Source organism: Panthera leo, chromosome C1 (assembly GCF_018350215.1).
Source record: "Panthera leo isolate Ple1 chromosome C1, P.leo_Ple1_pat1.1, whole genome shotgun sequence".
Classification (NCBI taxonomy): Eukaryota; Metazoa; Chordata; class Mammalia; order Carnivora; family Felidae; genus Panthera; species Panthera leo.
In genome coordinates, this window is record NC_056686.1 from 206,197,673 (window position 1) to 206,222,433 (window position 24,761).

At 47.8% G+C, this 24,761-nt stretch overlaps 1 protein-coding gene across 2 annotated transcripts in view; it reads right to left on the bottom strand.

Annotated features, from left to right (window-relative positions):
* Positions 1-238: 238 nt before the first annotated feature.
* Positions 239-24,761, bottom strand: part of SERPINE2 (serpin family E member 2) — a 62,599-nt gene continuing 38,076 nt past the window's right edge. For both annotated transcript variants that reach the window (XM_042950307.1, XM_042950306.1), the window contains exons 3-9: positions 22,695-22,922; positions 16,882-17,079; positions 8,776-8,974; positions 7,019-7,119; positions 5,049-5,135; positions 2,400-2,483; positions 239-1,005 (exon numbers count right to left, since the gene is read on the bottom strand). In XM_042950307.1, coding sequence (XP_042806241.1) covers positions 968-1,005; positions 2,400-2,483; positions 5,049-5,135; positions 7,019-7,119; positions 8,776-8,974; positions 16,882-17,079; positions 22,695-22,922 — 935 coding nt within the window. In that variant the 3' untranslated portion in view covers positions 239-967. The remainder of the gene's footprint in view (positions 1,006-2,399; positions 2,484-5,048; positions 5,136-7,018; positions 7,120-8,775; positions 8,975-16,881; positions 17,080-22,694; positions 22,923-24,761) is intronic.

Consider the following 24,761-nt stretch of genomic DNA (forward strand, 5'->3'; position numbering starts at 1 on the left):
CCCCCGAGGGAGCCAGCACTGAGACCAGGGCTGGGACTGCCTTCATACTTACTCCCCTGCGGGGACTCAGGGTAGTGAAGCAGGGAACAGTGTCTGGCGTTAGAGGAAAGGAGTAGGAGAAGGCCAGGGGCTTTGGTTTTCTGCCGTTTGCCTGAGTGCAAAGGTTTAGAAGAGGTTTAAGTACTTTTAAAAGGCTCTGTTTCTTTTGTTGTATTTTCAATAACAGAGAAACGGCATTTTTTTTTTTTTTACTACTCATAACACTTTATTTTTACTTTGTACAAAATACAAAAATGCAAATCCAGAGAGTACAGACCAGTAGTGACAGGCACACTGCACAAGAGCAAACCTTGTCTAGCAAGACGTTAGTTTTTTAAACTTTATTTTAGTGAATACATGCATTATATAAAACAACAACAACAACAACAACAACAACACAAAGAGGCTAGAGATTTCACTATTTCTACCCCCAAAATAATGCTTACTATCAAGACTTTGGATGGGACCAAAACAAAAGAATTAAAAAGGCCGATAATATATATATTTTTTCATAAAAAAGTAAAAGCCACCATAAAACGTGTTGTGGGTTTTTTTTCCCCCATCACACTGATTACATTTCTTCTGAAATGCCACACGTGTAAACAAAACAAAACTCCTGAACTGGACAGTAAATACTCGGGAGGGTTAGCCTAGGTACCTGCTCAGTAGTTTAAAGCGTTTTTTAGACATTTTGAAGCCTTTCTATTCATTTGTCAGTACAGTGTTCCAGCCATCCTGCCCCTTTTTCCCTTTGATATATATCCCGGGACAAAAATGCTTGCATCATTGAGTCTCTGTTCCTAACAACTAGTTTTGAAAAAGGAAGAAATGTACAAAAATATTTAACAGAACTATGAAAGATGTAGGAAAGGAGTTTTCTTCGTCACAAAGTAGTCTTTGCTTTTGCATGGTTTCTTCTGTATACTCTTCACGGTTGGTTTATCTGCCCCATGAATAAGACAGCACCTATAGAATTAAGAGGAAACAGAGCGTGACTCTATAAAAACCATTTCATAAAATAAGATAGAAGGCGTGTAAAATAAGGGATAGTCCCTAGAGCTGTCCAACACAACTTTCTGCAGTGATGGAAATGGTCTATAGTTTCACTGTCCGATATGGTAGCTACTAGTCACAGTGGCTACTGAGCCCTTGAAATATGGCTTAGCTAAGAAACTGAATTTTAATCTATGTTTCTTTTTTTTATACATTTTTGAGAGAGACAGAGACAGAGCATGAGCAGGGGAGGGGCAGACAGAGAGGAAGACACAGGATCCAAAGCAGGCTCCAGGCTCTGAGTTGTCAGCACAGAGCCCGATGCAGGGCTCGAACCCATGAACAGGAGATCATGACCTAAGCCAAAGTCAGACGCCCAACCAACTGAGCCACCCAGATGCCCCTAAAAGATAATTCATTTTAATTAATTAAAAGTTAAATAGCCACGTGTGGCTAGAGGCTCCCATATTGGACTTTGGTTCAGGAGAACACTAATTATGACATTAAAGATGCACTGAGACAAAAGGATAAGGAACTATCTTGTGTTACTGATTAAAAAAGGGGTAAATGCTGAAATGTACTTGTTTCTACTCTGAACGAACATGAAGCCAACCTCTCCACAAAGATAATCTTCTCCTTTTTTTTTTAAAGCTTGAGAGAGAGAGAGAGAGAGAGAAAGAGAGGAGAAAGGGAGAAAGCACAAGCTGGGGAGGGGCAGAGAGAGAGGGCAAGAGAGAATCCCAAGTAGGCTCCACACAGAGCCTATGCAGAGACCAATGTGGGGCTTGAACTCAGAAACTGTGAGATCATGCCCTGAGTTGAAATTGAGTCAGACGCTTAACCAGCTGAGCCACCCGGGTGCCCCCTTTACTTAATCCTCATAATTGTACTAAGAGGTAAGCACTATTGTTACCCACAGTTTCAAGACAAAAGCTAAAGCACAGAGCCAACTCTGAGCCTGTGACTTACAAAGCCAAGATTTATCGAATTAACAATCCTCAGGCCGGAACAACAGAGAGGGCTCACAGAGGTTGACGACGTGGGTTTCTGATAAAACTGAACTACTACATTTATCAGAATATGGACCAAAAAATCAAAAGACATCAGAAACCCCCAAAAGGGCTGCAGAGCTCTATGTTAAAAACAAACCAACCAACGAATCTAAAATCAGCCTTCACAAGATTCCATCACACTCTGTAAACACGGCCTGGATTTTCTTATCTCTTTAAGGTGGGCGGTTCTATTCTTCAGTGTTTGCATAACACAAGGGAGTGGAATTAGAGCAGCAAGGTTGGATTTCACTAGGATTCTGGGGACCGTTCTGAATTTTAACAGCCGGTGAGCAACAGAAGGGAAGACTCACTTACCTGTGGGATTATGTCGGATGAAAAATAGAAAGGGTCTGTCTACTATGAACCAGGGAGGTGACGACCTTGCAATTAGAATTGCAGCTACGGGAAGAGAGAGAAAATGTGTTACACCCAGCGTGAGGCCAGCAGGGCAGCAGGCTGGCTGGATCTTCCATGCTGGAGTTCGGGGACACAATTCCCGTCCCTTGGGCTGGCCAGGTTAGGACAGGCCCAACGGTCACCATTTACGGAACACCTACCGTGGCCCAGGCCCTTTATACTTGGGTGTCTCATTCAGTCTACACAAGTACCATCGTCCTTAACAAATGTACTTACTCCGTAGGCTTTTTACGAGGATTAAGTGGCATAAAGACCATTATAAGCTCTTAGAACAGTGCCTGCCACTGAACGACACCTAATGCATATTGACTGTTATTATTAGCTGCTTTGTATTCATACCATCTGCCTTGCTGATGAAGGCCACTGGTCCTCTTAGCTCAGCCAAATCCCTTCTGTACACCCAGGCCCAGCTTAGCGTTCGACGGTTTTGTCTGTGACTTTTCCTTCGGCAGTTCTCCTTTGCGTGGTAACGGAGACCACTCACTCATCTGGGACCTGCGACCTCGTGTTGCTGTTCAACCCGTCGGGTGTAGACGCTGGACTTAGACAGCAAACCGTTTTAGGCCCAGAGTCCCAGTCATGCTTACTCTGCCAAACTTACCCATGGCGGCTTCAGTTTTTTTGTTTTTTAATGTTTACTTGTTTATTTTCAGAGAGAGAGCGAGTGCAGTGTGACGGGGGGAGGGACAGAGCAGGGGAGAGAGAGAATCCCGAGCGGGCTCCACACTGTCGGCGCAGAGCCTGATGTGGGGCTTGATCTCACGAACCGAGCTGAGATCTAGAGCTGGACGCTTAACTGACTGAGCCACCCAGGTGCCCCGTGGCCTGGGTTTAATAAGCTTGTCTCAAGGCCTCGCAGGAGGGCAGGTGCCGGGCATCACGGCACTGCTTTTTCTGCGATGGCCCGGTTCCCTTCCTCAAACCCCACAAAGCGCTAATGGCTTGGGCTTAATGTCACAAAGGAAACATCTCCACTTATGTTGGGGAAAATCCCCCAACCCAGGGTGACTGAAAAGCAGTCAACGGTTAGCCGGTTAGCAGGTCTTCTGGACTGAACCGTATCCCCTCGAAATCCATATGTTGAAGCCCTAACTCCCAAGGTATTGAAATCTGAATGAGGTCATGAAGGCGGGGCCCAAGTCCAATGGCGCTGGTGTCCTCATAAGAAGACAGGGAGACAGGAGGGATGTGCGTGTAAGATAAAAGGCCACGTGAGGACACAGGCAGAAAGCAGCCCTTGACCTTGGGCTTCCGGCCTCCAGAACTGTCAGACATAAACTTCTGCTGCTTAAGCCCCCCCAGTCTGTGGCCCCTTGCTATAGCAGCCCTGCTGACCGACCCAGCAGGGCTGGCCTCCTGGGCGTGTGACCGGGCCAGTCACACTCGCGAGAACCCCACACTCGGGTCAGGGCTCTGCTGCCCCGTCTTGAAATTCTTAGTAAGTTTTCAGTAAGGGCTCCATATTCACATTTTGCACGGGGCCGTGCAAATTAACGTAGCCAGTCCTGATAGTTACGCTAATTGGCAAAACTGGCCAATAACGGGCAGCATTCGGTTCTCACTTATCATCACCCAGAAGAGACAAAAGGCATCTTGAGAATTCTAAGTGCTGTTATTCTAGGTCTTTGTTTTTAATGCTATTTTAAAGGATTACAAATTAAGTGTTTATTCTAGAAAGGCCATAAAGTGTCTATTCGGAGCATAAACGGTACCTTTTAACGACCAGAAATATGTGACCCAGTTACAAGCCTACTAGGATATTCACTTTATGAGTTTGCAGAGTTTGGCCAGATCTGTTTACCCCATCTCAGATGGATAATGAGGGGGTACAGAAACCAACCTAAGATCGCTCTATTTTCTCCTTCATCATATAAACCATGAGGAGAAAGCAGATGTGGATGTTCTAATTATCAGAGGAGGCTGCACAGCCGTCCTGGGAATTCAACAGCTGCCTGATAATTCTTCACTTTGTCCTGGATCCACTTGGCTGCCTATTTCCCATGGCGAGTGGCTATTATTTTATGTTTCAATATGATGATTGGGTTTTCCTGCCAAGAAGAAGCCAGCATCTGCTTTAAGCTTCCCAAGGGCAGGGGTCGGCAAACCATTGTCCCCAGGCCAGGTCTGAGGAGTCGGATCCTGCCTTTATAAATACATAAAGCTTTACGGGAACACAGCCGCGCCCATGGGCTTGTATCCTCTGTCCTGCCTTCACACCACAATGGCAGCGTTGAGAAGTTGTGGCGGAGACAGGACCGCCCGCGAGGCAGAAAACACACACTACCTAGCTCTTTACCGAAAAAGCTTGTGGACTCTTGTCCCGGAGGAACTGCTTGCACCGAAGGGCTTTCCTTTACGAAACAGACTCTGAGCTTTGAGGGTGCAGGTCCTTAACCTGTCTAAATTCACCACTGTCACCTGGGGGGCAACCCACGGTGCCCGGATGAAAACGGGGTTTGCTCCGTATCTGCTCCGTTGATGGGCGGACCGCAGCACGCTCCCTCCCCCTGCACCCCAGCCGGTCCTGGCTCACGACCCAGTTCTTACTTGTTGCTGCCGAAGCTTTCGTTCCGTCTTCACTGACTTCAATTTTTGCTTTTTGCAAGATTTGAGAGACGTGAAGGTTTTCTGACCCTGTTTCCGGAAAATGAAACAAAAACAGCATTTATTTGATATGCGGGCCACCGGTTTGGCTGCGGAAGCGACTTCAAATCCATGGCAACTTCCAGTTCTTAAAAGGTGTCAGGAGAAGTGACCTCTTCCGGTCTGGTGACTGGAGGTTGTGGGATGACTATCGACCTGCAGTGAGTTTCAATCTCTGCCAAGCGAACTGTGGTTTCGCTTCGGAGGAGGGACTCCCCTTCCCTGGATGTGTTAGTGCCTCTGTCAATTCAACTCTGATCGCTAAGGATTGTGTAAAACATAAATAAATAAAAAGAGCAGAGCTTTAAAAAAGGAAGTCCAGTTTTCCAGAAGAAACGAGGCAACAATATTATTTTTCAGTACAGAACGTCAGATCCAGGGAAGATTGCAGAGGGGATTTACAGATGGGGAAACTGAGGCCCAGAGTGTTAAGAATTCTGTCCTCAAGTCTTACGGCTGGTTACTGGCAGAGTAAGTGCTCGCTCTTCACCACAAAAGCCACTCATCTCATGGCCATATCAGTGAGAAGAGTGTGGAGGGTAAGAAGGGTTTGGAACCCGACTCAGAACTGCAACTGTGCCTCTAGAACCTTCTAGTGAATTAACTTTCCTTCTCAGCAGATTCTTATCGCTCCAGCGGTACCCACTGGCCGTAGCATTCGAGGAGAACACGAACGGAAGTTAATGCTAGCCTTGGTGGGACATGGGTCTGGATGCAAAGGGAAAAAGTGCTTTCTGTGTCCCCTGGTTTTCACCTGCACGGATGCTGGGCTCTAATATGGCCGATGGGGAATGAGAGGGGGACATCTGCAGGGCGCATGTCACCTGCGAGTTAAACATCACACCTCAGGGGAACTTCAGGCACCTGGTCCTCCTTCGAGCACCCGCAAACTCTCATGGCCACTACGTGGTATGTAGACCACAGAAGAGAACCCCGAAGGGGAAAACAATGAAACAAGGCTAACTTCACTGGGCTGAGGAATCCTGTTAAAATGATTCTGATTCAGGAGGCCTGGGTGAGACCCAAGATTGTGCCCTTGAAACGAGCTCCCAGGTGATGCTCATGCTGCTGGACTGAGGGCCAGAGTCCGGATGCCCGAGGACGAAAGAGCGTCAAAATATCCCTGTGGCTGCAAGTTCGCCAGGGACACAGTGTGGATGGAGCCCTAGGACGGGTACACAGGTGCTCGCCTGCAGGCCATCGAGATTGGTAATGAGCTTGTCGAGGGGGAAAACAGGAAAGGAGTACAAATAATGTTTAAGCCGTGACTTTTCTCTGGAAGGAGGCTGCTGTGCTCCAAATTAAAAAGACCAAGAACCGACTATTGAATATCACTGTGGGAAAAGGTGCATATATTGGCAAACGAGGTGATACGACACCAGCTGTGTCCTAGATGCTCTGGCAAAGAAAGCTTCTCATCAGACCCTTTGAATTCACATGATCTCGGATTAATGGGCATTAACACACCTGGATATGGTGCATGCCTGTTATTGTTTGATGGAAGCAAGTATCTGAGAGTTCAAAAACCTTGATTTTTGCAAACACCGGGGAATCGTTTGCATTTGGAAGAGAAAGACTACTATCTAACTAAGTGCTAAATTTTTAAGTAATGAAGACAATACATGAAGTGCTTGTTTAACGGTGTCAACTCACTCGGGCTTCACCTGAAACGTGCACGTGAAACGTGGGGACAGGTGATTTATGCTGATCTAAATGACGGAGGATGAGCAGCATCATTTGGTGACAAATCAGACTAAATCTGGGAGGGTTTCAGGGCAACACACTCCTAATTTTGACCTTTTCTTTCTGAACGAATCAGAGACCCAGTTTGTAACAGTCTTCAAGTTTCAGAATGGGGTTTAAATCGAACATACTTGTTATTTTCGAAAAATTTGCTTTTGATGGATCAAACATCTCGGTGATGCCGAGCACTTTCAGCGGCTCCTTCAGATCTGTTTGTGCCACCGCCGTGAACCTAGCAGGAAAGGAGAAAATAGGGGGAAATCTTTATACCGTAAATGACGTAAGAGGGTAGAACCCGTGCCGGTGGGGAGACGTTGACAAAGCGATTCCTTTGTAAGTATGCTCTGAACACCAGTCTAAACTGTGTCTGAAGTTGTACTTCCAAGATTTAAGTTAGAGGACAGGTCATCTCTCGAGCACTTTGCTAGCAAAATGAGGACACCGTGACAGAAAAGGGGGTGGTCACCCCCTCGTGTGCGACGGGCTTCCCCATTCCGGTACCTAGGCAGATCTGCTGAAGCACCCTCCCTTATGCTGATGGGTGGGGGGGTATCTGGAATACCCCCCCAAATATCTCCACTTTCCCCCCATTGCCAACCGAAGAGCCATCATCATGGCTGCTGTAAGAACCACCGTCCTTAGCGGGATTGGTCAAAAGAGAGGAGACACATTCCTGCTCACTCTTGTTGAGATTATGAAAGCATCTTACCGTTAAGACTGGGACAAACATTAGGAATAGGTGAGAACGTATGCTACGGGTGTTGGGGCGTAACCTTGGGTTTCTTGGATACTTGCGATCTATCTGGCTTTCCAGCCGTACACATGTAAATGTCAGTTAGTACACCTATCGTCAGAGGATGTTTTACCAGGTTTTATCCCATCTGGGGGAAGAGCAAAGGGTAGGTGGGCAGATGGACTCTAATGATAATTTACCATTATCGTTGTGCTTTACCTATTACGTCATTCTGTAATGTACACTTACCATCTTATTCATTTACATCAAGCACTGCCGACATGAAGGCTCATTTCACACACGTACACACACACACACACACAGACACACACACACGCACACACTCCTGGGAGGATGGCTAATACTTACTATGAATGGGCTTCTCTGATTACTTAACTCAGTGACTAGAGAAGTAAAAGCTTTTAGAACTGGAAGGTAGCTTCACCACCCCGAGACGTGGGTGCTTAAAAGCCCTGGACACTGGTGGCACAATCACAGTCAGGGGACGTTCGCTGCCTCTTTCATGGGTCTGGGTAAAGCATTCTCGGAGCGACAGAAATTCAGGATTTGGGCAGAATTTAGGATGACTCTTCCCTTGCTTTCAAGTCATAACAGTTCAAATTCCACCAATATTACACTTTCAGGGTATAGTAATAAAAAAAAACTACCATAGATGCTAATATAAGAATTCTGCCTGAATGGTTTCAAAATATTCCCTTACCACCTAGCTTTCGGACCTTGGCCTTCAGAAGCTTCTAGCTAAAACTTAAGAAGACTAACATGAAACTCCTCATCAAAACGCTACGAACCTTTACCGTGCCGTTACACACGTATTTTTCGGTCTTGGGGACAAAACTAAATATGTTAAAAGCTCTCAAAATGGCATAAGGAGCTTGAGGTCAGAGGTCAGGCTGCCTTCTTTTCTTCCCCACTGTCACTGTCGTTATCCTGCCGTATGAGGCACAGGGATTGGAAAAAAAAAAAAAAAAAAAAAAAAGAAGAAGAAAGAAAAGCAAAAAGCTTCTCCAAAAGCAGACCCTTGTATTCTCTCCAGGCAATTTCTGCAAAATAAATCAGGCCTCACGACGCGCCATGTCTTAGCCCCACGTTGTCTGGCACCTGACGCAACCGCCACCAGGGACCGAGCGCTCTTACTTGGGCAAGATGACCTGCACCCTCTTGGGCACCATCGTGCTCATCCAGCTGTCTATGGTCTTGGTGCTGATGTGAGGGATGATGGCCGTCAGCGGGGTGGAGCTCTCCGTGGGCAGCGCGATCAGCATGCTGATGCTTTCCCCGTGGTAGGGCAGTTCGATGAAGTTGTACCATAAATCGTTGGGGGTGCTTGTAGACCCTAAAGAAATCAGAGGCAGGTTCAGTGCATCCCCTGATGACTTCTGAGAGGGGCAGGAGCGAGTGCTGATCACGTGGTGCCTCAGAGGGCAGAGAGCGATTCAGTTTGGAAACTTCTCTTTTCCAAATATAGTTTCCTTAGAAAGACAAAGATAAGGACCGTTATTTCTTCTTTCTCCTGGTAAATAATTCTCTTTCTTCAGTTGAGATCTGTCTTAACAGAATGCCTTGGGGCGTCACCAAAAATTCTGTTGAGTGGAATTTAACTGGATCATGAGGCGCTTAGAATACAGTACTTTGCAAGAAGCTGACCCCTGTCATGTGAGTAAGAGAATGAATTTGGGCTGCCTGAGAACGGTTCTTTTGGCTGAGCCTACGTGAGCATGTGAAGAGGAAGGAGAAAGGGATGAACGGCTCCATTGTGTAGGAGCCACACCAACCACCCCAACCCAACCCACGCCAACCCCCAACTACCCCAACACATTTACAATCTACAGCGTGCCCCGAGGTAGGGCACGCAGTCCCATTTTACACCCGGGGGCTGCGCTTACAGAAATTATCTTGCCAAGGGACACGTGGGCTAAGTAAGCAGTGGAGCCCCAGGACTCAGGCTCAGTATGTCTCATGCCAACAATGACCTTTGTAGTTCACTAACGCGACTCCCTATTCACTCTTCACCCATTCTGGTCATTGTCCTTACGGCTGTTCGGTACCTTATGGTATTTGTACTCACAAATAAAAGCCCGAGAGCGATTTAGACCAGCGCTTCTCAAAATGTTGGTCTACAGAGCACCCATCCTGCGGGACGCTCAGTAGACAGATTCCACACGCCACCGAATCGATTCTTCCTACGGATTCATAATAGACGCCAGTACCGTAAAGGCTCTGAGTCATTCTGAAGGAAAGAAAGCTGTTTGGCCTTCCGCAGGTTTCCCAAGCGAATTTGATCCTAGAACCCTCTCATCTCATGTGAAATATTCAAAATATTCAGCAACTGATCAGCACAACTGTGTGCAGACCGGCTGGAGCTGATGAAAGCACATTCACAGGGCACCCGGGAGGGGTCAGTCGGTTCAGCATCTGATCTCAGCTCAGGTCATGATCTCGTGGTGTGTGAGTTCAAGCCCTGTATCGGGCTCTGTGCTGTCAGCTGAGAGCCTGCTTGGGATTCTCTCTCTCTCTCTCTCTCTCTCTCTCTCTCTCTCTCTCTGCCCTGTCCTGCTTGCATGCTGTCAAAATAAATAAACTTGAAAAAGAAAAAAAAAGCTTTTAAAAAAGAAAGCGCACCCATGAAGGGTGCCAGCTGGAAGCCCAGCTCGGGGGGTACACGGTCCAGAGAGGCCCCGGCCTCCCCGGGAAAGAATATTCCACACAGCATGCCATAGGATCCCGGGAAAACTTCCCATTAGGCATGTGATGCCAGTTATAAAAATTAACTAGGTGAACGGAAAGCCAGCATTTCTAGATTTCTGGCAGATTTCAGACATGTTTTACTAAACACTTCAGCCTTTTTAAGAACGCGGTGACCTTGGTGAGGCACTTAACCTCTGTGTGCCTCTCGGTATGGAGAACGGAGATACCACGGATATTAAAAGTGTGTACCTCACAGGGTCGCCGTGACGGTTAAATGAGGAAAAATATGTAAGGTGCTTGACAGGACGTGGTCTGTGGTGGGTGCCCACTGAACGCTGGCTCTCTCTACCTCCTCCCCCTTCTCTAAATGACCTAGAAGGACAACGTGTTTAAGAAAAAGAGAGGAAGCGAGCTTCTCTCATGATTTTCACTTGTCTTCTCTTTGGGGACGACCTCCGCCAGTCACTGCATGTGAGCCAGGGATCTTGGATAAGCCAGTTCTCCACGGGTGGAGGTCGGGGGGCGGGGGGGCGAGAGGCACAGCCAACTTTCTTTGTCTTCGTTACATAACGAACACTTCTAGCCATAGAATACGATAAAGAATAGCAAAGTTCTTAGAATACGTGACATGACAGGATGACATTTGAGTTTCTCCCTCTGGAAGAAAGCTGGGGGCAACTCGTGGAGCGCTCGGTACACCCGGTCCCCGTCCCGCTCCGTTTGCCCGAGGGCCGTTCGGCAACCTTGTGCGGCCTGGCCGGCTGGGACAGGCGGGGACTGTCACTCAAGCCCGGTTCTGTCTGGGGAATGCCTGAGAATCAAAGAGGGGATTTTTTTCACTTTCCTTTTACCTTGTGTAATAAGATGGTCTGGGCAGAAACCAGAAAATCAATGGGAGAGTCAGGACAAACATCACTTCCTAATGAGCCTTTTAATCTTCAAAGACAAGAGGAGGCCCCTGCCTGGCAAAGCTGTTTGAGAAATTCTACGACTTGGGAAGCGGTTAGGAAGTGGTTGCTCCAGGGCATGAAATAAGGACCTGGAGGCAGCCGTTAAGCACTTCTAGACATGTTTACCGTCCTGATGGGAGGCAGCGGGGTCATGAATAATGAAAAGTGACGAGCCTGGGTGTTTTTGAGCCGGGAGACAGCTGCCACCTTCAGCAGTGAATCCGGTCGCCACCGAACACGTCATTAACTGATCAGTAATACGAATAACCACTAACCACTTTGTACCCAGTCGCGCACATCTGCCTGATGACTCATTTCTCCCTGGCCCCACTTCTGCTTCTGATCGCAGGCGCCGATGGCACAGCGTTGGCTCGGATGCCCCTGGCCACACCTCTTCCGTTCTTCTTTGCTCCGTGGCTTGAGGAGACAGGGGACAAAAATAACATCTTGCCCTCCACCTGATCAGTAAAAGACAGCTTTCTCAGCATCGGCCCACAGAGGACAAGGGCTGAGGTTAAGCGCACGAGACCTGGAGTTCTAGGACCTGGGTTCAGATCCTGACTCGGAGACACTAGCTCTGGGACTCGGGCAAGTGGCTTAACTCCAAGTCTTAGTGTCTTTATCTGTAAAATGGGATAACCGTGCCTGGCTTGCAGAGTTGCTGGGAAAATTAGACGAGACAATACACACAGCACAGTGCTCAGCACAGAGGCTTGCACGTCGTAAAAACTTGCATCTGCTGATGGAAGCAGCTTCGCAAAGTACTTCTCGACCGTTCGGTCACCGTTCAGTCGAAACACAGCACGGGTCCACCAAGAGACATCACACCTGCTGCAGAGGACACAGCTCCAGGGCAGAGTGAATCAAGCAAGGAAGGGGTATTTGGGAGCCTTGCGTCACAGCAGGGAGCCTGTCATTGTCCCAGATACCTTTCCGTTAAAATGTCTCGCCCAGGCTCTCCGTTCCTTAACTTCTGGGAAGTCGACTGAGCATTCTTTAATGGGGATGATACCGGAGTACGTAAAAATGTGAATGGAGCAGTTCCTCCTTCTAAACAGGAGGAAATAGATGAAATGGAAGCATTTCCTCCTTCTAAACAGGAGGAAATAGATGAAAAGGGAAGACAAGTCTTTTCTCTTGGATGAATAGGGATCAACAAATCCTTTAATGAGAGGTAACAGGCAAAGGACCAAGTATTAGAAACATGGAGAAGATTTAGAACATCCTGTCAGTGGTACTTTAGGGATGATCTAGATTTTCTGGAAAGGTCCCTAAAGTACTCTGATCCCTTCTTTAAATCCTACAAAAGGAGGAAGTAACTAGGCTCACTAAAACGTTAAGAACTCTTCTCGGCCTCTAAATTCAGAGGGAATATTTTAAATATTGAATATCAGGAAAACTTTATACATGAAAACCCATCCAGTTATCTTCTACTACAAGTAGCTTTATGGATTCCTGAGCTCTTGAGGAACCGTTTCAGCTACACTTCAGTCGAAACCGAAATGTACATTTGGAAACAACAAAAACACACCCACTGCACATAGTGGTCCATATTCTAGCTGAAATGCAAAGGGGGTTTGGGAAGAGCTGATGGGGAAGAAGGTGTGGTTTAAGCAAGTTAGGTGAGTACAGGTGCCATTTGTTGGGCTAAAGAAGACGGCAGGAGAACCAGATGGGTGAGGGCAATAATATAATTCATCTATGGAACTAAAACTTAATAGACAACCACGTAGGTAGGTATGAGTAGAAGCTGGAAATATACTGTGTACATATATATATATATATATATATATATATATCTCCACACATATATACATATATATTTGGAAGTTTTTGTGGTCTTTTTTTTTTTTCCAAAATAAAGTCTTTAATGTCTAAATTCATAATCGTAAAATCAAAAATTTGTAAGAACTTTTGACTCAGCAATTCCTATCCGAGGAAATTACCTTCACAAATTCTGACTAGTTCTAAAGATTTAAGTACAAGAATGCTCACTGAGGTGTTTATTACAGGAAAAAAAAAGTAAATGGCGACCCATAGGATATTATAATGAATTTACGCCATGGAATATTCTGCAGCTGATAAAAGGATCAAGTAAATCCACATGAATTCACATAGTTTTCCATGATTTACTGTCTAATGTATGAAGCATATTACAGTGTAATCCTCCATATGCAAAAAAGTTTCATAGACATATTTTGTATATGCATAGAAAAGGTCTCAAATAATACACCTACCACTTAATAGGGTTTTTTATGCTGGGAAATGGGATTATAGGAGAACATTTACTTTCTGCCTCATTATGTTTTATTTGTAGATTTTGCAATGAGCACGAAATATACTTCCTTTAAAAAAAGACTGCGAGGCCTTTTTTTGACTTTTAAATTAGAAGAATTTCTATCCTCAAAGTGCTTACACTTTATGGGACATAGTCAGAAGGGTTTCCCCCTCCTAGTTTCCACCCCGTCTCCGTAATGTTACTAAATGAATCTTCTCAGAGATCTTGATGGCATCTTGTCGGGGGCAGGTCAGGAAGACAGAGGGTTGGAATGGCAACGCTTCCACAAGGTGACCGAGGCGGCTTGGTGAGGCCCAGCACACGTGTGACAGGTGGCTGCAGAGGTCGCGTGAGTGGGCAGGAAGGCCTCTGAGCTCACTGGTGGCCTGTCTCAGCCTCAACCGCCACGTGTGAGCGCTGGCCGGTCGTGCTGGCCAGACTGACGACAGGCAGAAAGTGGGTGACCAACTAAGCGGTCTGCGGTCGTGAAAACAAACACCAGCTGTGCTTTAATCAGATGCCACAAGACACAAGACAAATCTGCCCTGTCGTACTGCAAAAAGCCACCGTGCTGGCCAAGGAGGGAAACCAGGGCAACACAGGGCCATCCTTGTGCCGTGGCAGGGCCCAGGACGGGAGCCAGGTTCCAATCCCAGGTTCCTCCACAGCAGCCCCATCTTTGGCACAGGGAGCGGGGCAAGACGGATGGCAGCCGTTTTCCAGGGTTTGGTGTGAGGGAACGAGAACCGTGGAGAGAAGGCTGACTTCCACCTTCTGTCCTGAATTCAGGGCAGGTCAGTAAGGGTCCGACAGGAAGGAGGCAGGACACCAGGCTGGGTCACAGGAGCACTTCTAAAGCATGGGCAGAGTGCAGCGAAACGGCTAGGCACAGTCCCTTGTGCTACAAACAGTGGGGCACCATCACCAGCCGTAGGCTGGCAGGGGCGAGGGAAGCATGGTGACCCAGGGAGAAAGCCCCCCTGAGCACACCTGCTGACAGGAGCCGAGACCTCTCTTGAAGGGATGCAGGAGCCCCGGGGACCGCAGGGAGGGCCGGGAAGTCAAGGCCCCAACTCGCCTCAGCTGCGAGCTCCCCCCACAGCCAACTGGATGGGAGGCAAGGGAGCCCACACATGCAGCCTCCTGGGGGGGGGGTGCTCGGGAAGGTGGAGGGAAGACAGCCAGCTCACCTTGGTTCGACAGCGTTCCAGTCTTTGACAGGAAAAGTACATTTACGCACTGCTTTCTGTAATGTGCACACGTGTGCTCTTAGACAAATCGGTTCTTAATGGAAAAGCTACTCGCATATGCAACTCCCTCTCTAGGAACCTACTATATACTCAAGAAAACACGTTACACTCCCGCAAACACAAACACAGTAGTGTTTCATAGGAATGTCTATAGGATCCTTGCGTTTTAACCTTTAACTACTGACATTTATTTTCCAGCAACAGAGATATACAGTAATTGAGGCCCTTCACTTTTCCTTTTTTAATTTATTTTGAGAGAGAGCAAGCGGGGTAGGGGCAGAGAGAGAGAGAGAGAGAGAGAGAGAATCCCAAGCAGACTCCACACCGTCAACGCAGAGCCCAATGTGGGGCTCGATCTCACAAATCGCAAGATCATGAACTAAGCAGAAACCAAGAGTCAGACGTTTAACTGACTGAGCCACCCAGGCCCCCCCTCTTTTTTTTTTTTTATTAGAACAGAGAATGTGTATAAAGATTGACCTAAAAGAAAATGGCTTTGCTTCAGAGAAGAGTTGGTAGCTATGTTAGTGTTCCGATGAAGTCTTCCTGGCAACACAAGCCGGGAGCAGGGAGGGCTGGGGGGCCGACAGGAAGGAGGGAATGACTTTTGGGAAAAAAGAGCCTTTTATTATTCTCAGTTGCTGAGCACGTTATCTTTCTGCAGGGCTTTCAAATACATATTATCTTTAAAAAAAAAAAAACACATTTGAGTGAATGCCAAAATTTTACCTAGAAGCTGAATGATAAGAAGGAAAGTGACTTTATTTATTGCCTTCTTCACCTAAGTCATTCCTTAATTTAGAGAATTACGCAGCTGGCACAATACTGAGCGGTGCCTGAAGCGAGCGTATGCAAAGGCGATACCTGGGGCCCGCATGTTCAGGTACGGATCGGAGGCATAAAGGCTAAGTTGCAGAGAAAAAAGATGAATTTAAATTGGCTCACAAACGCTTCAGGCTTAGAAACCAGGCTTAGAAAACAATCACCAGGCTTCATTTATCAGTGCTGCGGCAATGACGACAGGGCTCGGTCATTGTTGTCCTGACTGTAAAATTGATACAGGCTTGGGCGCCTGGGTGGCTCAGTCGGTGGAGCCTCTGACTTCGGCTCAGGTCGGGATCTCACCGCTTGCGGGTTCGAGCCCCGCACCGGGCTCTGTGCTGACAGCTCGGAGCCTGGAGCCTGCTTCGGATTCTGTGTCTCCCTCTCTCTCTCTCCCCCTCCCCCACTCACGTGCGCGCTCTCTCTCTCTCTCTCTCTCTCCAAAATAAACAAATATTAAAAAAAAAATTAAAACTGATACAGGCTTGTTTTAAAAAGTTTCAAATTCAAATAAAGAAAAATAATCACTTGAACTACTACCACTGTTGACATTTTATTGAACATCCTGCAAGACATGTCTCTACAGATGGATGGGTCTATAGAAAGCATTTTACGTAAATGTGATGAATCAACATCTGTTGTACTAGAACTTGTTTTCTGAAATCAGCAACATATTGTATCATCTTTCCACTTCTGTAAAGCTGTTTATCATGTACGTTCCACTATATGTACATATCTGGCTTTTATTTATTTGCTGAGGTGAGATTATCTTCAGAGTAGAAGTTCCTCAATGCAACATGGTCTTCTAGGAAGTCCCCCGCCCCACATCTCTTTCTGCCCACAGTGACCAGGGCACCCATGTCTTCCCCCCGCCCCCCCATCATCCCCCGCCATGAGAGCCACCACTGGGCTTTGTCAATCTTTGCAATTTTTGCTAATCGGGTAAGTGGAAAAGAAATCTAATTTTTACTTGTATTTCTAATTTGGTAACGTAAGATGGTGATGACTTCGTAATGTTTTCATGCGCTTTATGCCTCTTCCCATCTCGTATTTTGTGACCTGTCCTCTGAACGTTCAACCTAAGAGCCTGTATATTATATATTCATTCATAACCCTTGTAAATAATACAAAACCTTACCAGGAACTTTAAAAACATCCTGCCCTCCTCTCTCCCACCCTTTTAGAAAAATAAAAGTCAGATTTGCTCTCGGACTAAGTGAAAGCACTCTCAGGGCCCTGCCAAGCATACACTTACCGCATCGGAACACGGAGAGCTGGGCCAACATGGGCACTTGGTAGGACTTCCCATCAGCTGTCACAAACGTGCGTTTCTTTGTGTTCTCAGGTTGGAACCTCGATTTCCACAAACCCTTAAAATACACGGCATTGACCAGGACCAGTCTGGTGAGCGCACCATCGATGAGATTTGGGGAGAGCAGATTGTCGATCATACCTGAGAAGTCATGGAACAAGCAAGGGAAAAATTCAGGATTGGCAGTCTATTTGAGGGCAAAAGGCAGTGTGGGATCACAGACAGTGAAAAATCAAAGGAATTTTTAAAAGACTTTAAAAAGGAACTATTTACAACACCCTTTTTGTACCTTCTCATGTTCTTCTCGCTAAAAATGAAAGCTGAACAGTTAAGGCTAAAATCAGAGAATCCATAAAGACTTTCAATATCCTTTATTTGGAGGTTACCAGACTTTTCCTTAAGAAATTCTTTTATAACGAATTCCCCATGAGCCACACGGTTTAGAAAATTTTACTCGCCTAAATGATTAATTAACGATGAATTTCTCTCTGTTTGCTAATAACTGGCGTGAATGACTGCCAAGGAGGGTTTTCGATGGGCACAAGATAGGCACAAGATATGCAGTTGTTGTCTGAACCACTGGGTAGATTTAATGCCGGTCAAAAACCAACTCTTCGACCTGTGCGATCTTATTGAGGGTAAAGGCTGAATTTCTCCCTAAAGTTTTAGAAATGATGGGCATTTGGAATCCCCGATACCACAAGGCCTCACAGCTACTTTAAAGAAGGGCTGGAGGGGCGCCTGGGTGGCTCAGTCAGTTAAGCGTCTGACTTCGGCTCAGGTCGTGATCTCACAGTTCATGAGTCCGAACCCCAAGTTGGGCTCTGCGCTGACAGCACTGGAGCCTACTTGGAATTCTCTCCCTCTCTCTCTGCCCCTCCCCTGCTCACACTCTCTCAAAAATGAATAAATTTAAAAAAAGAAAAAAAGGGCTGGATCTAAAAATCAGTGTCTACATTTATGAGTTACGGACTGAACTAGGTGTAATATTACAGAGAAGCAAGGACATAGCGTCTGTTCTAGAAGGCCTCACAGTCTTGAGGGAAAATTCACTCCACAAAATGTAGAAGACCATCCGTCTTGATTGTGTTAGGAGTGAAGGAGCAGACGACCGTTCTAGTTTCAGAACATTCTTTGAGGCCACGAGGATCCTTCCTGAGTGCTATCTGTACTTGATGGTTTGGGTTTTTGTTAACGTACCTTTTGCTCCGTCTCTGAAGATCCAGCTGTGTGTTTACGAGGGGTCACTGATACCCAAAGTGATGAAAAATTAGTTCAGAAATTCACTGTAGCTTTTGGCCTTAGCATATTTAAAAAATACATGGTGCCGTAATGTAAATGCTAGTTGTAATTCTTTAAATGGTGAGAGTAAAATCAATAGTTTCTGAAGAAGCAAGAAGGTCTAATTCAGCAGAGAGAGCTTTAAGTCTGTCTGTCTATCTATCTATTTACTGGGGGGAGGGGAGAGAGTGAGGGAGACAGAAGATCCAAAGCAGGCTCTGTGCCAACAGTAGAGAGCCCAATGAGGGGCTCGAACTCACGAACCACGAGATCACGACCTGAGCCAGAGTCGGATGCTTAACCAACGGAGCCACCCGGGTGTCCCGAGAGCTTTAAGTCCTTTTAGATGATGTTCAAGAAGATGCGGATGTGCAATAAACGAATGTTTGGATAAGTCGTGGTAAAGACGCGCACCCAGAGGTTTCCCAGAGCCCAGAGGGCTCCGTAAGTTTCATCACGACTCCTTTCTTACACAAGGGGGAACCAACGCTAAGTCAGGACCTGAAGGAAGATACACAGGCCATGAACGGCCATCATTCGACGCAAGGGTGGCCTCCGTCTTGTGGGAAGGAAGTTAGAGCTCTGTGCTTCAGCCACTGCAAGCACCTTAGAGCTCCTGGCAGTGAGGGCTGTGTCTTGCCTTTGCTGGGAACATCACCCAGTCCAACCCCTTTGTGCCTTTAAGACACAGCTCCCTCTCTACCTGTAATAAATGTCCTCTGACCCTCCTCCCCGACTCCCAGGAGTTTCCATAAAGCTCAACACTCGCTGCTGCCATACCCGAGGTATTTTGTGCCGGCCAAATTTAACGTGTCTCTCTCCCCGAGCTGAACCACCGAGTGCGCCAGAGCAAGGACCCTGTCGTTCACTTTTGAAACATCAAGCCTGGCTCAGGGCACCCGGGTGGCTCAGTCGGTGGACAATCAGACCCTGGCTCAGGTCATGATCTCGCAGTCTGTGGGTTCAGGCCCTGCGTCGGGCTCTGCACTGACGATACAGAGCCTGCTTGGGATTCTCTCGCTCCCTGCCCCTCTCCCACTTGCACGTGCTCTCTCTCACTCTCGAAACAACAAATAAATTTTGTTAAAAGAATCGAGCCTAGCTCTGTGTTTGGCACACGATCAGTGCTCAATACGTGTCTAAAGAAGTCCCCTCAGCCCTTTTTGTGGTCATTATGGTAAATAAAGCCTCTGATTGCCACCTGTAGGACTAAGATACAATACGGGGGCATGAAGAAATATTAAGCAACGATAAAAAGGTAAGGAACGCATGGTTAGAAGGAGGCCCACGAGGGGCTTGCCATCGCTAACTGCACACGGTGAACGTGCATCACCCGGCCACCCACCCATGCACCTACTCGGCCACACAGCCACCCACCTACCCACCCCCCCATCCGTCGATGCACCACCCCTCCATCCGCTCTTGGATGCCCACCTGCCACGTGCCAAGTGCTCTTCTAGGTAAGAAAACAAACAAAAATGAGCTCCGCCTTCAAAAAGCTATGGAGAAGAGAGAGGTGGATGGAGGCTGGCAGAAATGGCTCGGAAAAGTGTACGCAACAGGAAGAAACACCTCGAAGTAGAAGTGAGGCCATATGAGAGGGGGATCGGATCCGGTCAGCGAGGTTAGGCACGGGTTCCTTGAAGAAGCTGACCTAGTGATAGCTATAGAAACAGCTTACGCTTGTTGAACGTTTGTTAAGTGCGAGGCACTCGGCTAAATGCTTTGTGCGTATTACTTACGTTTCCACAAAAACCTTAGTGTCGATGTAACTGTTTTAGTAGATATCACCGTCGTATCTCCATTTTACAGATGAGGACTCTGAGGCACAGGGAGGTTAAGTAGCTTGCCCAAGGTTGCACAGCTAGTAAGTGGCAGAACTGACATTCAAACTCGGCGCCTTGCTTTTAACTATCATGCCGTGCACGTGACAAGTGTGAAAATGGACAGGCGTTAACAAGGGACAGGCGGGGAGCACAGTATCCCAGGTGGCCGGATGCAGCGGTGGGGGCTGTGACAGGAGAGAGCACGGTGAGCTGGGGGCTGGACGGGAAGGAAGCGTGCATGGCTGGAGCACAGAGCCTGTGGAAGAGAGGCTGGAGAGGTGGGCAGGGCGGCCCTGGCGGGGTCAGCACCCTATCACAGCGGAAAGAACCTTCCCGTCTGGCTCTCCCACTCCACAGGGGGTAGCAATCGTCACCTCTATGGGACGGACTGGGCAGTCTTCCGCACATGGAATGTTCGATCTCCAGGATTCTGGGTTCTCCCAGGTAGGTAAGTGCCTCTCAGTGAGGCAGATCACCCCAGGGGCCATTTGGAAATTTGTAGGAGAGTTTTCAGTGGACTGACACGTGGCCCGAGAGGTTACTTGCCCTGCAATGTTCAAAACAGTCCCACACGCTGAAGAAATGTCCTGCTTCCCGTATAGCTTTCAGACGCCCCACTGGATAGTCACACTGGCCAGAAACTGGCTTACCATCATCTGGGCCCAGAACCTCACTCTTCTTCCCCTGTAAACACAAAGTTATCTGTTTCGTGGCACATTTTTAACGTGCACCGAATTTTCCGGGTAGGTGACTATGGTGCAAAGCAAAGCGAGTGGAAGCTGTTCTTGTTTTGTTCTGAAATTTACCAAGAGTACCGCCCCGTTTTAGGAAAGAACTCGCTTCGGAAACACAGGAGGGCAGCTCGTGGTTTTCACATCACCAGCACCCCACGCCTGTCTCTGCCTGTTTTCGTAGCCGTCCATTCACAATTATTCTAAGAATACGACTGCTTCGCTGTTATGTGCTCGGGTGTACTTGTACCCAAGGGCTCACCTGCTGAACCACATACATAAATGAGTTTTGTTTTTCCTTGTATTACAGTTTGGCATTGTATTAATTTTTAGAAGTGTCTGTGTACTTGTGCATAGGTTATACAAGCTACGAATCTCGCGGCAGGATGGTGAAGTGAAGAGTCAAAATCTTTGTTTACCAAGAGGTCGGCCAGGTTGAAAAAGCACTGCTGGGGCTCACCACGCCCCCCCCTCCCCAGAGGCAGTGAGCAACTGAGTCAACATGTGTCCAAGGAGCTTGAACACTGTTAGGCAGCACGCTGATGTGCCTTCCCATGACCAGTCCAGTTGGTAAAGAAGAAGGCTGGCAGGAGCCACTCACAGGCCACGGTCATCCAGCCACCTGGCTCTGAGTGCCAGCAACTTCCTGCCACTGTTCTTAGGCCTCTGGGCCCAGAAAGAACCACCAGACCCTTCACATTTGCAGGTGTCCTGATCGTTTTGCGGTTTTAGGAAGGGAGCCCGGATTGCACTGTCCAAGAGCCTCCTGAGAAGGAATGCTGTGGATTTATCAAAACCAGTTCTGGTTCCTCCACCCTCGGGGCACTCCCGGCCCATCTCTTTGCGAGTCTGTCCCACGCCCTCGGACATTCACGTATACAAGTCTGGTCATGGGTGGTGGAGGCAGACTGGGGGAGCATTCGTTTTAATGCAGAATGTTCGGCCCCTCCCTCGGAGATTCTGATACAGGAAGTGGGGGGTCCAGTGACCTGCATTCTAAACAAATGCCCTGGGTAATTCTGACGCAGGCACCCTAGGAACCACACGTTGGGAAACAGGACCCAAGAAGCCAGAGTTTCCTCACGTTCTGTCTTTGGGCCACAATGGAGTCGTTGGGACTACTGAGACTTTCCCGCTTCCACTCTTGCGACCTTAACTCTCCCTCCTATGAAAACCAGGTTCCCCAATCTAGATTTGCAGCCTTAATTTCCTGCTGATCTGGACCCATCTCTACTCCAGAACATTTCCACCTAGACCTCCAGTTTACAAATTAACAGGTTTAAAACACCCACGTTAGACATTTCCTCGGCTTAATGAGAGGAGAAATGCATGCAAACAAGCAATCATTATACAGCGTGGAAAGTGCTATAATGAAGGGGCTAGAAAACGCAGACTCGTATGCCAATGGTAAGCAGAGACGAGGCACCGACTTCCTGGAGGCGACGGCAGCGAGAGAGAGAGAAGCAAGGGAAGCAAGGAGAGAGATGAGTCTCGAACCTCGCAGGGGGAGAGGGGCATTCCAGGCAAAGGGAACAACAGATGCAAAAGTGGGAAGGACTGAGCGACTGAACCTTCAGAACAGGCCAGGGCCTGCGGGCGAGGCCTCTGGAGAGGCGACGCAGAGGGGACAGAGGAGAGTCCGTGGGGCTGGACTCTGCTCTGTTGCCCCTGCCACAGGGAGAAAGACCCCAGAGGGTACCGTGAGTCGTGGCCCCAAGAAAGGGAAAGGAAGGTAGACGGAGTCAGAGCACCTCCTAAGAGAGGAAAGACAGACCAGCCGGCTGGGTCCAGGCGTTTCGCGATGGGAGGACCATGGGCCAGGCAGACACCAGTTAGAATCTTAGGAGCCCAACGCACGCTTTCACTCACAAAGTATAAAATGGCACCCAGTGGTTCCCAGGGAATTGAGGCCACTCACCCCTGGTTTCGTTTCTAACCCACACGTTGATGGAGTCACAGGCAGAGGCTGGATCTTCAAAGTCCACGTTCTGGACGTCGCACTGAAACACGTCCTTGTTCCTCGTAACGAAAGGCACTTCCATTTTAGAGCCGTTCTTCACAAACACTGCATTGGCCACCGTCACGATGTCTTTATTCTTCTTGGAGACGATGGCCTTGTTGATCTTCTTTAACACTTTACCGACTCCTGGAGGGGAAGTGGGAAGATGTAGCCACGTTTCCACAAGACTTTAGACAAGCTACGTTTTTGTTTAAGATCTCTTTCTTTGTATGGCAACCAACAACAGTACAGACAAGACAAGCCTCAGCAGCAAGAGACTACGTCTTTTGCTTTCTCAGTGGCCGTGTGTTAAGAAAAGGGGAAGGAGGGTAAAATTATTATTAGTGGTTCTTAAAAATCAGTGGTGCTTCCACCATCAAAACAGCGTATTTGAGGCATCTCAACACCTTCCCCACATACACTTGGTCCTCCTGGGAGACTTTTCTGGTGCCAGGTCAATAGGAAGACTGGCCAGTTCTTCTTTATGTAGCCATGGGGGAATAAATCCAAGGAATCTTCCACCATGGGGGAATAAATCCAAGGGATCTTACTAATTCATTCTCTTTTTCTTTCTTGACTATCTTTAGTGCTATTTCCTTTCCTGCCAAAGATTTAACAATGCGATCTCGTTTTTCTATTTTGGAAAAAAAAAATGAATAAAATAAGCATTAGAAAGACTATAAAAAATTGTCATGTGCCACCATCCAAGAATAGTGTGATTTTTACTTGATATCAAGCTCAAAAAGCAAGGGGATTAATTTTGTGGCAATGTAAGCTTTATCTTACACGAGCCATTCATACAGGCTCCATTTGGTTTCAGAACATGGAAAAGAAGGAAGTAAATTATAAGGATGAAATGTGCGAGCTCTAGAGTGAGCTCAAATTACAGAGCCTTGGGTTCCTCGCTTGGGGTCCTTTCAAAATGACACTGTCCTAAAACAGCCTGCAGGGTCACGGTGACAGTGTCCTGGAGAGCTGATGTGTCACACGCTCAGAGGGTCTCTTCTCCAGATCCCTTACATAAGGGTAGGGGAAGTCTGCCATGGTGCACAAGGAGGCAACCCTCTGGCTCCTTGTTTGGCCTCTCATGACCCCACCCTGCGCGCTGTTCTGTGGGGCAGGCCCGGCGGGAGTGAGCAGGCCTACTTCATCGGTAAGGGAAGAGCAGAGGCCAAGTCCCAGAGCCCGTCCCTTCTGGCCACACTGTCTCCTGCACACGCCCCGATCTCCGGCCAGGAAAAGATGGGTGTAGATTTCACTCCACTGCCCCAAACCGTTCTGTCTCTGTCCTCACTAAGAGGACACCTGAGTTCTCAGGGGCTGAGCCCGAACTAGGGCCTGGAAAACCACTCAGGCTCCCCTGAAAGAGTTCGTCCTGCCACCGAAATCACGTTCTATAACACAACTAACTGCTAGTGATTTGGGAGAAGGAGAGGGTGGGGGAAGGACACCACCGGCAGGCAACATCGGCAAGAACTTGAGAAATATCGCTTAAAACGAATGTGGCTCAGCATTAACACAAACGACAAAAATCCAGTCGCTGCCTTGGAAGGGTACTGGCTGACAGGGTCTGGATGGCCCTGGTTAACGGCCATAAATTCAAGCAGGGATTCGCCACGAAGCTATAAATCACCAAGAGTTTGCTGAACTTCCAAGCAAGCGGCGGAACTGGGAGCGTTCCAAGTATTAAGCCCTGCCATGCTTCCGACAGGTGATCAGACTGCAGACTCATGCAAAATTGAAGGCCATGTAAATAGAGCAGGGTGTCCCAGCATTTGGTGCTGGCAGCCCGGAGGCTACATTGAACACAACAGCCAACTGAGGGCGGAGGGGGGCGGGGGGGGGGGGGGGGGGGGGGACGGAGGGAGGCACGGAGCGCTTGACCCCTGACCCCAGCTTGCCTTCCTCTCCGAGTCTCAGGCGTCAATGCAGTCAAGAGTCCTAGAACTTTATGGCTGACAGGAGTGGAAGAACAGGGAAAGGGAC